The 14504-nt window shown below is 23.6% G+C and overlaps 2 protein-coding genes across 48 annotated transcripts in view; one reads left to right on the forward strand and one right to left on the reverse strand.

Annotated features, from left to right (window-relative positions):
• LOC126902674 (uncharacterized) overlaps positions 1 to 14504 on the forward strand; it is a 236250-nt gene that overhangs the window by 137321 nt on the left and 84425 nt on the right. The window lies entirely within an intron of this gene.
• The window catches only part of LOC126902670 (longitudinals lacking protein-like), a 101531-nt gene that overhangs the window by 43349 nt on the left and 43678 nt on the right, over positions 1 to 14504 (reverse strand). Inside the window, exon 5 of one of the 47 annotated variants that reach the window (XM_050680179.1) lies at positions 890 to 1161. The exons of 45 other annotated variants lie outside the window; for them this stretch is intronic. In XM_050680179.1, coding sequence (XP_050536136.1) covers positions 905 to 1161 — 257 coding nt within the window. In that variant the 3' untranslated portion in view covers positions 890 to 904. Of the gene's footprint in view, positions 1 to 889; positions 1162 to 1501; positions 2074 to 14504 lie in introns of those variants that run through there. One more of the 47 variants, XM_050680213.1, reaches the window with a different exon arrangement.

The following is a 14504-nucleotide window of genomic DNA, read 5'->3' on the forward strand; positions in this document are numbered from 1 at the left end:
TCAGCAATAAAACAAATAATTGAACTATAAAAATTAATGTGTCACAAAGTAAATACAATTTATAACATAAAATGTTCAAGAACTTAAAAATTACATTCATAACAAGTAATAAAAGTTTCGTGGCTTTTTTTTTTTTTGCGCTATAAATAATTATATAGATACATAAATAAATTAAAAAATAGATGAAATATTTTTAGTACAAAACATAAATAAAGAATACATTTTTTCTTCATCACTACTTTTATTTACTATTATCATTTTGCAAAAAAATTATGATTATTTTTTGTATAACCAAAAAAATCTATATAATTTAACAAATGTTACTTTCTATTAAATTCAACCCCAAAAGTCTATAGTTACATCGAGAAATCAATTTTATAAGAATTCTATGAACAGTTTTACGTATTTTTTGCATTTATATCAAAAGACCTTTAATGATAATTATAATTTTAATTAAAAATGTTATCTTATGTCATTTTCATAAAAAATAATTAGTTATAACTAATTTAATCTAAATATTAAAAAATATATATAATATAAAAACTCTAGAAAGACTTACTGCAACGTAAAAATTAGATGTCAAATTATTGTTCACGTTAGAACCCCAACATCAATTATGATTTTGATAATTAACAGTAACTACTAACATGTAATTTTACAAGGAAAAATAATAATTTTTCTAATATTAACTAATACTACACTATCAAAATCCTATCTATCATTCCATAAGAATTAAAATTACAAGGTACAAAACAAATTAAATAAGTATAATATATCTTAAAGCCAAAATTTCTAAATCAACCTTAACATAAAATGGGCACTATTTTGAAGAAAAAAAAAGTGAAGATATTCAAAAATTAATAATAAAATTTCTTGAACTTGTATAAGACAAAAAAATAATTAATTATTCTGTTTGTGTAAGACAACGATGTTTGCAATATGTATGTTTTTGTAGTGCTATTTTCTGGTAAGCTTTGTATGGGCAATGGTCGCATTTGAATTGAGGTTCTTTTCCACATTCTAATCTCAAATGTAGACTAAGACTGGTCTTAGATTTGTATTTTTTTCCACAGGGACATAACCATTGGCCATCCACAAATTGAACATTTCGCATGGATACAGACGGTTTCCTGCCTCTTTGAGCCAAGAAAAAATGTATACCTAGTGATAAACGTTAACTTATGTTACCTTTTAATTCATAATAATTATAACGACATGTTGAATAAAAGCTAAGCAAATAATTTTAAAGAAGTTTTGGTCATCAGTCCATTAGCTGAGTATAGTTTTTAAGTTTTATTATCATTAACACACCCTATAACAGTACATATATACTTTTAAGCAATAACAGACAGCCTCATTTGCTCTCCAAAAACTTCACTTGGAAAAACTCATAGTAGTTTTGTTAGACATTTTTTCTTTAACCATGTTTGCAGTACAATCAAACCTAAACTTAAATGCGTAATTGTATCTAAGTAAGAAAACATTATGTTCTATGAATTATTTTAAGTTTATTTCCTTTACCGAAAATTTAAATTATTCGTTTACAAATATTTTAATGTATTAGTAAAAATGTTTAATTACAATTTATGTATGTAGAAAAGCGCTTTTGTTATGTTACATTATAATACAAATATCACAATAATTTTTTTAACAACAATAAAAATATATAAAAAATAAAAATAAATTTTACATTTTACATTTTTTTCTAATGTATATAAAATAATATTAAAAGTTTTACAATCAATACAAATAAAAATAATGATTCTACGACATATATGAATAAGCCTAATTAAAATTTATCTATTTCAGAACAGTTTTATATTCAATTAAATTAAAAAACAAAAATTATTTTATTAAATAATTTTTCATTTTAAACATTAAATATTAATTTTAAATATATTATTTATTCAAAAAGGGCCATTGAAATATTATAATCATTAACATTAAAGCAATTTAATAGGACCTATTAAAAAAAATAGTAGGAACTGACATTCAAATTGCTTGTGCTGACCGAGCCCGAGGTTTGATGCATAAGTACGACGGCAAACAACACTTGTTTACTTCTGACGAAAGCTAAGAAAATAAAAATACAAGGAAATATTATAATAGGATACTTTGAATAAATGTAGAAACAACTTTTGGGAATTAAAAAACAACCGAAACGAACGATAGAAGACTTAATTGAAAAACTGACGTGAGGAATATTAGGCGATAGTTAACAATCTAAACTTTTATCATGTATTGATAATGCTAGTAATATCATTAAAAAAGATTAAAAATATATAAATACTTAAATAATACATTTTGATAAATGCCCATATATAAATTCACTAATGTGTGTTTACAATATTAAATGTATCGTAGAATACCTAATTATGTACATAGATAATTAAAATGATTATAAGTTTTCATGAATTTTTAAAATCAATATCGAACTACGATATTATTTGTATATTTACGTTAAATTCATGTAAATAACAAAAGTATAAAAATGCACTTGATTTATTCTAAAATATATATATTATGGGTGATATTTAAAATCGAATTTGAAGACTACATAACCTTGTAATCGTGCATTCAAATAATGGGAACCATACAAAACGTAAACTATTTTCCAAAATTTAATTAAAAATTTATCACACACTTTGTGTAAAATAGTTTTATATTTTTTTGTTAGGTTAAATTAATTCACTATGTTTGGAGCTTTTTCTTTAATTTATTTACATCTAAGATAACCATAAAAAAATGTATTTATAAAAATGATGAAGATACAATTTAGTATTTACCTATACTCATTGTTGAGATTTAATATAAATTATATATATATATAGATCTTTATTAAGATTTGCATACCTGAAATTCATTATATATCATTGAGAATGGATTCTAAATGATATGATTATCTTAATTAAAACAATTAAATATTTATAAAATAATTACCTAAAGACTTTTTTTCTGTACACGTTCTTTATTATGATCTGCTGAGTGCTGAAATATTATTCATTAACTAAGGAATAGGGGTAATTGGAAACTTATAGAATACAATTTTAATAATTAATAATTATAATATAATATTATCTAAATTGTATAATTTATTAAAATTACTCACTTTTTAACAATGAAAAAATCTTCATTTATTTGAAATAGTAACACACAGATAGTTTAAATAATAACTACCCTTGTAATTCAATTGAATAATTAAAAAGTATATATGAAAATAAAACTTAAAACTAATACCCTTGGTTACCAATACTTACGTTATTGTTCTCAACTTTTTTACTTTTTATATTGATATATTTATTTTCAATTGTGAAAAAAAAGTTTATTATTTTTTTTATTTTAAATAATAATAATAAAATAGTAAAGAATTTCACTCTAACCATTTGATAACAATTAAATCCACTTTACTTAAATAAATAAATATGATAACAAATATATCTGAACTTTTATTATAAAAGCTTTATGTTGAAAAACTGAAATTTTTCTAAACATAAACAGCTATAATAATATTGACTTACAAATACATTAACTTAGAAAATATGTATACTAACACACTTGGAATTTAGGTTACAAAAATTGTACAAATAAGTGTCGATCAATTTATAATATAAACAGAATTAATGATACACTGATTCATTTAGATAATTTATGTTTTCGAAATTGTATAATGGCTCACAAAATTTTCTATTTTTATTGTTAATTTACTTTCAAATTTTAATTGATAATAGTAAAATTTAGTGTGGTATTTATAGTTGATTCTTATGAATAAATTTTGCTTAAGCTATACTTATTTAAATATTATTTAAATAGCTTAAGTACAGCTAATTCATAATAATCAACTATAAATATGGCCTTTAGTTTTGTCTATTATGAAATACATTTATTCAAAATTTAAATAATGTATTAGTACCACAACAAGGAAATATGTAAGCAAGGAAATTTACATATATCCAAAACTTGTTTTACCATTACATTTCATTTAATTAAAAATCAGTTTAACTCTAAATGGAAAAATACAAGTAAATAATTTCATTAGTATTTTATTTGACGCAGAAAATTACCTTTGAACTTCAAAAAATATTTCTCTAAATTTATTTTATTAGTATTGGTTAATAATTGATTGTTTTTTATAACTAATCCCTATCAACTAATTAATGTGTACCATTTACTGTCTATTTTTTTTTTAATCGAACTTAATAATGTGTAAAAAAATTAAATTTATATATGTATAATAACGAAAATAACCAATTGTGTTAGCATGATTTCTGTCTCCAATACAAACCATTTGATCACCTTGTTCTGCATTCAATGATACCTGTATGCAAAAGCTTTAAATCAATTTAATAAATACTGAAAACTATAAAATATATGGACAAAGAATATTATTATACAGTAGAAAAAGTTAAAATTCAACTTTCATGTCAAAAGTTCTAAAATCGGAACAGGTATTAAGAAAATGTCACATCTATATGTAATGAAATAATTACTTTCATGTTAAATATATTGACATAAAAAGTTTGACTAGTTGTAAAAATAGTTTTTGAAAGTGCAATAATTATTCGAATAATTATAAAACCGTCTATGGTTTAAATAATTTATTGATAAAAACCTAAAAAAATAACTTTGCAAGCAAATATAATATACTGTTTAGTTAAAAATAATCTATTGTAAGATAAATTTAACAAACAGTTTATTTTATTTTAGAAATCATTTTATAGCTAATCAACAATTTTTTAGAAAAATAATATAACATAAATTAACAAATTATAATTAATCAATAAATGAAATTTTTTACTAAAAGTAATCAAAATTTAAAAATAATTAAAATTTTACTTCTTATTTATATTTTATGTCTACTAGACTAAATTGTTTATTATCTAGATCATTCATAAAATTAAAATAAAATAAGAATATCAAAATCTAGTATGGAAATGTTTGGTTTTTAAAATAGACAATTTTCAAGATAATATAATTTATTTTAAAAAGCTTAAAATATATTAAGTAATTTTATTATTAATAATTAATACTTATTAAAAGCAAAGCAAAACTTACCCTAGAACTTTCATAATCTTCTCGGAGACAAGAAATCACATATTCCTTAGTTATCACTTAATTACTAATTATTTTAAGTAAAAATTTAAAAAGAAACATCATATTATTTTATTTATTCGATACTAAAATCAATATATAAAAATAGAATAATTAAAACTTTGATATATTCAAAGCAATTTCGTATATTATTTTTATAAAAATAAAAAATGAAGCGTTTTTTTAATAAAAATATTATGTTTATGCAATCATAAGAAATATCTGTTAGCTAAAAAATAATATGATGTATACTTAAACAGCCAGATTATAAATAGAAAATTATTCACATAAATAATATAAATCATACACTTAACCAAGCAAAAGAAGTTATTTATTTTATGTGGAATAAGAAATTTCTCTGGCTGTTTTTAACAAATAATCACTTACCTTATCTGTTATTGATTTTTGAACTTACAAGAACTATTAGTTACCAAACCTGTAATCAAAAATAAACATTCTTAATTAATGTATAGTTTAAATTTATGACATAACTGAAACATTCTTAACAACAAATACGAAAATAGCTAAAGGATCGACGATTAGAATAGGCTAGCATTTACTTCTGTCTATAAAAGGCAGATGTAACTGCTAGTATTGACCACTAATTTATTTTACCTCAGAATTATTAATTATGGAAGAATTTGATAGACAGTTAAGACAAATTTCGAATATTGAGATATCAACTAAAATGGGGAAGAAGAATTATACTAAAATTAAAATTCTTCATACGCAACATAGATCAAAATTATAAAAAAATAGAAGTTACTGGACGAAATATGTTAATGGAACAGTTAAACAGACGATTTTTAAATAACTAAAAGAAGCCAATATTAATTTTTTTAATAAATTTGGTCAAACCACCTTAAAGTATATGAAAAAGAAATTTGAATTGTTAATTTTTTTTAAATACTACTTCTTGTGGAATCTTTAAAAACTAAATATAGAACGATATAGCCAAAAAAAAAGATACTATTTCCAAGATAATTTGTGTCACATTTTTAAATTTTTTTTTTAAAGTCTCGAAACAAAATCTTTGTTTCTCGATTTTATCAGAGTTCGAGTCTTTATAGATACAAGTTTTAATAAATTCTAGTTTTTTAGGATTCATATTTTATTTTTGAGGTTTTAGAAGTTCATATAATTTTGATTTTTTTGGGTTTTATGAGTACTTATCAAACAGTACTAAATTTAATTACACATACACATATAATGTATTTCCTGTAAGTTTATTCATAATAATAGTATGTACACATAATAATATAGCGATATTTTTTTGAAGATGATATTGTTTGGTTTTTTGGATATTTTATCGCGATATTGAAATATTATAATTACATAATTTTGGTACCGCACTATAGGAGGGTTATATTGAAATGAACCGGCATATGAGCGGAAAATTTCCATGTAAAATAATTTAATAGTAATATTGAATATTTTTTTTATCAAGTCCATTAAAATCGAGTTATATTAAAATTCGATAACCTTTGTCGATCCTTAATATACAATAATATTATTGAATTTTTATATTTTCAATAATCCCAAAAAATAGGTTTTAGGTTTTTAGCGGTTTTTTTTTAAACATCGGATTTTGGTTTTTTCAGGTTTCGGTTAAAAATAAATAAAAGTTTTACAGGTGTTTATCAGCTTGGCCCTATTTACTTTGTTTAAAATCATTAAGAATCCACAGTGTGGTTTTTCACTCATATCCTACAATGCCACTTTCAAAAAAAAAAAAAAAAAAAAAAAATAAAAACTCAATGATAAAAAGATAGAACACTTATAGGTGAAGGTACTGGTGAACAAGAAGTAAGAGCTTATAGAGTGGGCACCAAAAATGATAAAGGAACCTATTGGTTTCTGTAAATAATGAGACATAGTTATAGCGAACGCAAAATCAAAACATTCATAAAAATATAAATGTATTCAATGAGCAAGGAAATAGGTTAATTGTTTCTAACAATGAAAACAATAGAAACCCGTTTCCTATATGTTTTGATTTATTAACTAAAAATAAAATTACTAGAGAAATATAAGGAGAGGTACCATGGTGTATGTTGTTCGCTAGAGATATAGTGTTAATGGGAGAAAATAGAGAATGGGTAGAAGTGTGAAAATCAGTTTTCGAAGGAAAGGGAATAAGTGGAATAAGACAGAGTATATAGAATACGAGTTTAACAAAGGACGACACAAGGTAGATTAAAAGAAGAGATCAATAACAATAAGCGATGACGTTATAAGAAAGGTGGAAAGTTTCTAGTATTTAGGATCAGTTGTACAAAAGAACGATGGTATTGACGAGGATGTAAAACACAGGATTAAGTTTGGGTGGATGAAGTGAAGAGAAGCATCTGGAGTGTTATGCGATAAGAGAATTTCAATGAGGCTGAAAGGTAAGGTCTATAAGACTCTAGTGAGACCAGCTATGATATATAGTTCAGAGTATTGGGCAGTTGATAATAAAGTAGAGTAGAGAATGAGTGTAGCAGAGATGAGAATACTTAGATGGATGAGTAGAGTGACTAGAGAAGACAGAATTAGAAACGGACATATAATATAGGTGTATAGTTGGATTGTCAATCATAGATATGATGAGCGAAAATAGAATTAGATGTTTTGAGAGAGAAATCGGAAGATGTAAGAACAGTTATGAAAATGAATGTTGAAGGAAAAAGAGGTAGATGAAGACTAAAAAAAGAGATTGAGAAATAGTATAGAATGCGATATGTATAAATACATGAGGATGGCTGATGTGTGCGTAGATTATGTGGGAGATTGTCTCAAGTGGAAGATTAGGGTAAGGGTGGCCGACCCAAAGTAGTTGTGATTAAGGCGAAGAAAAGAAGAAGATATTTTTTAATTTATTGATTATTTTTTATCATCGTTCTTTATAATTCTTAGAGGTGTCAACTATTTATTTTTAAATGGTAACGTATATTATTAACTGGCTTATACAATAGGAAATTATCTAATTAAGAAAATGACTCGTCGATAACAACTTTTGGACCAATACTTTGGATGTTATTCTCATATTTAAACCTATGAGGGACATAGAGCTGACTTCCCTAAGTTTTAAGAAAAGATGATTAGAATTAATTTATTATTATTAAATCAAAAATAAATTGGACTAAAATTTTTTTTTCTCAATATTGCATTTATTTTGCGAATATTTGAATGGGTTATAAACGGATTACCCTGTTTTTTAAAAATAGCAAATAATAAGAAATTATATTGATTAAAAATTGCAAAAAAATACTTAAAAAATCAAAACCAGAGGTATAAAATATGCGCGGGCTTTAACACGGTGATTATCACCTCTAAATGATAAAAAACAGTGTTAAACGCCAGATAAGGCAAATGTGGTAATGCTTAATTATGATTTGTATTATCGATTGGCTTATGATAAACCAAACACTGTATTTCTTTCATTCTAAAAAACATTTAACCATTATAAATTATTATTTAGCTATCACTGTATTTTGTGAGATGTAAAAAACTTGAATTTAATTGTCAAAAAATAGAATTACTACTAAAAGAAAACAAAATATAATCATTTAATTCAATAAAAAATTTTCAGGAAAAAAATTTAAGTAAACAACAAAGTATGAAATATAAATCGTAACTGCATTTTTCCAATTTTCCAGGAGAACAAAATACTATTGAACAATAATTTCCTTGTAATAATTTTAAAATTTTATTTGAATATGGTATATTAACATATATATTTAAATAAATAAAAATAGATAGTTAAAAAAAATAGCCTAGCTATATGTAATTTTTTACTTTAAATGCTAACTATAATCTTGTTGATAAACTTAATTCAATATGGAAATGAAATAAATAATGTTAGATTAATATTATAATTATAAATATTGTACACAAGGAGATCACATATATATTGGTATAAAACTCCCTCTTTTTCAGAAATTATTATATATATATATTATATACATAGTATTGTTATTAGTGTGGCGTAATGAAACCAGTTTTTTTATAATAAAAAAATTGCTAATAGTTTATAGAAGTATTTTAAGATTCTTTATTGAGGCAAATAAGTTCTAAATAGTGAAAGTTATGGTATGCAAAGATTAACAATTATAAGAGAAGAGATGGAGAAGAATCAGGCACGTAGCCAGAAAATGTTTATTGGAGGGGCCAACAATTTTGGGCCCTTGTATCATTTTCCATAATTTGTTTCCCATGAAAAGCTTGTGGGGGGGCTCCCTCCACTCCTCCTTAGACAGTATCCTATTCTATGAATCTTACAAGTTCAAAATTTGTGTTCATTTTTAAAAAATTGGTGGATTAATCCAAAAGTTACATGATCTGCTATTTCCTTATAATATTATATCCTGATTAAGATAAAGAATGAAAAAGGGATTACTAAAAAATATTATTTCTCATAAAAAAATTGTGCTGATCTATACATTTTTCAAAAATTTATATCATTATAAGGTTAAAAATGTAAAATACAAAATCGAGAATTTTTACACAAAAATAGCATTCGGTAGCCATTTTCACCGTGAAGACAAAATAAAGTCCGAAATTTTTTTTAAATAAAATAGTATATTACATTAGCTTTAATTTAAGATATAGATAAAAGTGTCACTTTTCGTGACACTCAAGACTTTCCGGAACATTTTAAAAATTTAAGTGGAAAAAGTTAATTTTTTGTGAAAAAGTTGTCATTTTAAATCCCCCCCGTTGGCAGGTAAAGGGTCAGATTTATAAAACAAATATATCAAATGAAAAATAACGATATCATGCATCTATATAAAAAAGTTATGGCAATTTTAAGTAAAAAAAATTTTAAAAATTTCGAAAATTATCGATTTTTAAATTTGTAATTTTTTTTGAGGTTTCCCCCATTTACGGGGAACGAGGGAAAATTTTTCAATTTTTGAGGGTAATGTCTTCGACTAGATACAATTTGTGATCTTTTGACGTATCATTGAAAGAAATTGGTTCAGTGAGAGCTGAGAAAAAGTGGTAACAGACACAAAAAAAAAACACATCTTAGTAAAACCTCAGCTTCGCATCGAAGCTAAAAGAAACAAATTAAAGATAAGATTTATCAAAAAAATTTTCATAGAGTATACTCTATCGAATTTTGTAATCAACTAGATTCTAATCAATGCAGATACTTCGTATTTTGTTATCATTTGTTGGACCAGAGTTAAAAAAAATTTACCTACAACCACGTTTGGAGTAATTGCTATTCCAACGTCTAGAACGTTATCTTTTTCAAATAACGTTTTCTATGAATATAAAAATGAAAATACAGCCATAATAATAACTGTATTACTCAATAGTAATCACAAATTAATAATAATTTCAATGTATATAAGGCCTAGCACGTTTTTGATAATTCGTAAAAATAATTGAATTTTAAATTTGGGGGGGCCGGCCCTGGGCCACATTAAATCTAAGGGGGGCCAGGCCCACCCNTTTTTGATAATTCGTAAAAATAATTGAATTTTAAATTTAGGGGGGGCCGGCCCTGGGCCACATTAAATCTAAGGGGGGCCAGGCCCACCCTTGTCTACGTGCCTGAGAAGAATACAAGGGAATTGTAAAAAAAAGTAATGACAAAATATTAAGTGAGTTCACTGAAACCAAAAAGATAAAGATAAAAATACTAATACAGATTGGAGATAAAATATAATATTGTATTCCTAATATAATATTATTATATAAAATATTTTCGGCATATTCCGAGACAATAAAAGTCTAGTTAGTATACATTGAAAAAACTAAAGGAAATTTAAAAACTATCCTTAGGGTTGAATACCAAAAGAAGAAAGACAGAAATTTTTTTGTAAGTAATAGTGAAAGCAACTAATAAAAAATGAAACCCAAATGTTCAAAATCAAATAAATACTACACAAAAAAAAATTTACATAAAAAAAAAAAGTATTTGATTTACAATATAGTTATTTAACATCCAACAAAACTAAAAATATGAAGACTTTTATAGTATATTTATTCATTAGAAAAACAAACACCTTTGTTTTATGTTTTTATAACTCTCTGTCTACAGTGTAGAAAATATCTAATTCAAAACTATTATAATAAGAAATATGATTACATTTAATGTATTTTTTTTATAATTTATCCATTCTTAGACTTTATTAAAATCATATTCCATAAAATTTTATTTTATTTATTTTTAATAATAAAAATAATGCAAAATAAATTATTTTATTAAGAATTTTTATACATAGATTGGCTATCTAGGGTTGGTGGATATAGTTCATACTAGTATATATATATAAATAATACACACTCATCCCACACTATTATCCCCACTACACCTATTCTGTGTATTTATATGCTTAAATAATTTTATTTTCACATAGTCTAAGAATGCAGACTTTGATTTAGGTTTTTTTAATGGCTAAATTTTTTTTAATTGCAGTTAAATGTTAATTATATTATAGGATATAAAAATTGTCAGTTCAATGTGTTCTACTAGGTATATAACTGGAATTGGATCGCAGGAATGTAAAAATCAAAATTAATATTTATTATTTCAACTAAATTATCTAGTTTTATTTGTATAATTGAGTGTATAACAATAGAATTCAAAGAGTTAGAAGTAATAGCATTAATTAAAGTACACTTAAAGTGACATGATTTAAAAACTAAATTCAAAAAAAAAATAAAATTGTCTGAAAAAATAATTTTTTGGTTAATATTTTCCTCTAATCCTACATCATCAATATCATTATAAGTGCAATTTGGAAAAAATATTTGGAAGTTTTATACAGGGTTATTGATATATCATTGACTACTAAATTCTCCTAAAAAAATAATAATTTTAAAATATTAACTAAAAAATTTATATAAATAAAATATAAATATTTTAATATTGTATTAAAATATGTATGTTGCCATTGAAAAAAAAAAAAAGTCATTTACTTATAGTAATTTTTTATATAACTCCACCCCCAATTTAACAATAAATACATAAGAAATGAATGATTTTAATTATCTATGTAAAAAAAGTGGACTAAGTAAGTTTTTAGCGCAAAATGGACCAACAGGTCTGAATGCATAGGCATTATGTCTACCTCGATAAAAACTAAAGTGAGTTTTTAGCCGATAAGGGAAATTTTTTTATTTTTTGTGGGTAGTATCTTCAACTTGATACGAGGTGTAATCATTGCAAGTATCATTGAACAATATTTCTAATGAGATCTGAAGAAAATAAATGACGGGCATAAAATAAAAACCACATAGTAAAATAATTTTAAGAATAATAAAAATCATTGCAACGGACAGGATTTGAACTTAGTACCCCAAACATGAATTACCTTAGTATAACTGACATAGTAATCGTACATCGCATTAGTTGGTAAATAATAAGGACAATTTTAGTTAGTTAGTTCAAAATTTCAAATTCATTTTTTTCAACTTAAAAGAAGCAAAATTTTAAAATAAGTTTTACTTTATATTTTATGTCAGTTAGATTCTTACATTTTTTATGAAAATTAGTGGCCTTATTAAAATGTTTTTTTAAAAGTTATAGAGATTAAAAATCAAAATAAATATTTTCAAAAAAAAAATCAGAGGATATTGAAACCCTCCTTCTTAATATATCAATGGAGTTTACACTAATTTCATAAACACACATTCAAATAACTTTTTGTACAGTAATTAATTGAACTTTTTGAATCTTCCAATTTTTAAACAAAAATCATATTTTGTATCCTCCTTGTCGCAAGAAAAGAGTCAGATATTCAAAACAAATATATTCTAAATCATAGGTTCTAAATCAAAAGTGTCTATATAAAAGATCTTATTTATTCATCCATTTTTCAAAAAATTAAGTAAAAAAAGTTCAAAAATTAGCTATTTTTAAAATATTAATTTTTGGGGATTTCCTCTATTTACGAGAAATGAGGAAAATTTTTTCAATTTTAGAGAGTTATGTCTTTGTCTAGAAACAAATTATGATCTTTTGACATATTGTTTATCAAATTAGGTTCAGAAGAAATGAGAATAAATGGTAACGGACATAAAAAAAATCATATTATAGAAAAAATACCTACTCAGATTCTAAAATGAAATTGGTACCTTTTAAAGACTTAAAAAGTATTTAACCACTTAAAAACTGGAAAGTAAATACATAAATAAGTAATAAAAAGATTTCTCATAATTTTTTTTTATTTTAGAATAAATATAGTAATCAATGATAAATCAATCTTATATTTACTATACAATTTTGAATGAACTAGATAATGATATATACATATGAAAAAAAAAGGAGTGGCGTTTTGGTTACTTTGCATCAACCAAGATATCAATAGCATCTCAGATATATTCTAATATTTTTCAAATATTATTATACACATAAACAATAATATCTTATATAATAAAATATTATAACTGTCAGAGCAGAAATTTGATAAAAAACAAGTGAGCCTTGTAAAAATAGTCTAATAATTAAAAAAGAACACTCTTTCTTCAATTGCTTGAAAAATAAAATAAAAATTTAATTTTTGTAGATTAGGCTTCTTACACATACTGATTCTTAAATATTAAACTAATAGTTATTTCTCTAAAAATAAATAATTCTATTTTATAGTAAAAGTTTATTAAATAAAATTCAAAATATTAATCACTTCATTTATATTACAAAAAAACTATTTTTTCAAACTTGGTGTTAGATGCTAATACAAATTTATTTTTAAATGATGAATCTCAAAAAATAGCCTTTTGATGTTAATTTTAATGAATTCAAACTAAGAATACTAACCATAATAATAAGAATTATTTGTACTAATACAATTTATGGAAACTATTTTAATTAATATGAAGTTCTATCAAATTAACACATAAATAATAAAAAATGTATTTAAAATAGAACATGATAACATAGAACTATTAGATGAAATTATAAAATAAGGAATTTTTGAACCTTAACAAAAAATGTTATAATAACACATAAAAAGTTGTTAGCCTAAGTTCAAATTTCCAAATAATCTATCACTCCAAAAAGTCTATATATATATATATATATATTTTTTTTTTTTTTTGAAAAGAATAAAAGAAAAATACTATCAAATTATCAACATACACTTCAAACAAAATTAAAATACCATAATTTTCAAGTTTTTTAAATCACTTAATTGCAGTATTTAGCTTAATAATATAAAAACAAAAAAAAAAATGATAAGAACATGAATGTGTTAAAGCTTTCATGGATTGTCTTGTTGCTTGAAGTGCTTAAGGATTTATCCATGTTTATAGTTGAGTTCTGACGTTTCAGACTCAACTACAAACATGGATAAATCCTTAAGCACTTCAAGCAATGATAAAAATATTCTACTTACCAATAACAGTTAGACTATTGGATATCAGCAGCAGCCAACAGCATCATCAACTTACTTTACACTCTTGTATTCAAATTTAAC

Source organism: Daktulosphaira vitifoliae, unplaced genomic scaffold, assembly GCF_025091365.1.
Source record: "Daktulosphaira vitifoliae isolate Bord-2020 unplaced genomic scaffold, ASM2509136v1 Scaffold_3, whole genome shotgun sequence".
NCBI lineage: Eukaryota > Metazoa > Arthropoda > Insecta > Hemiptera > Phylloxeridae > Daktulosphaira > Daktulosphaira vitifoliae.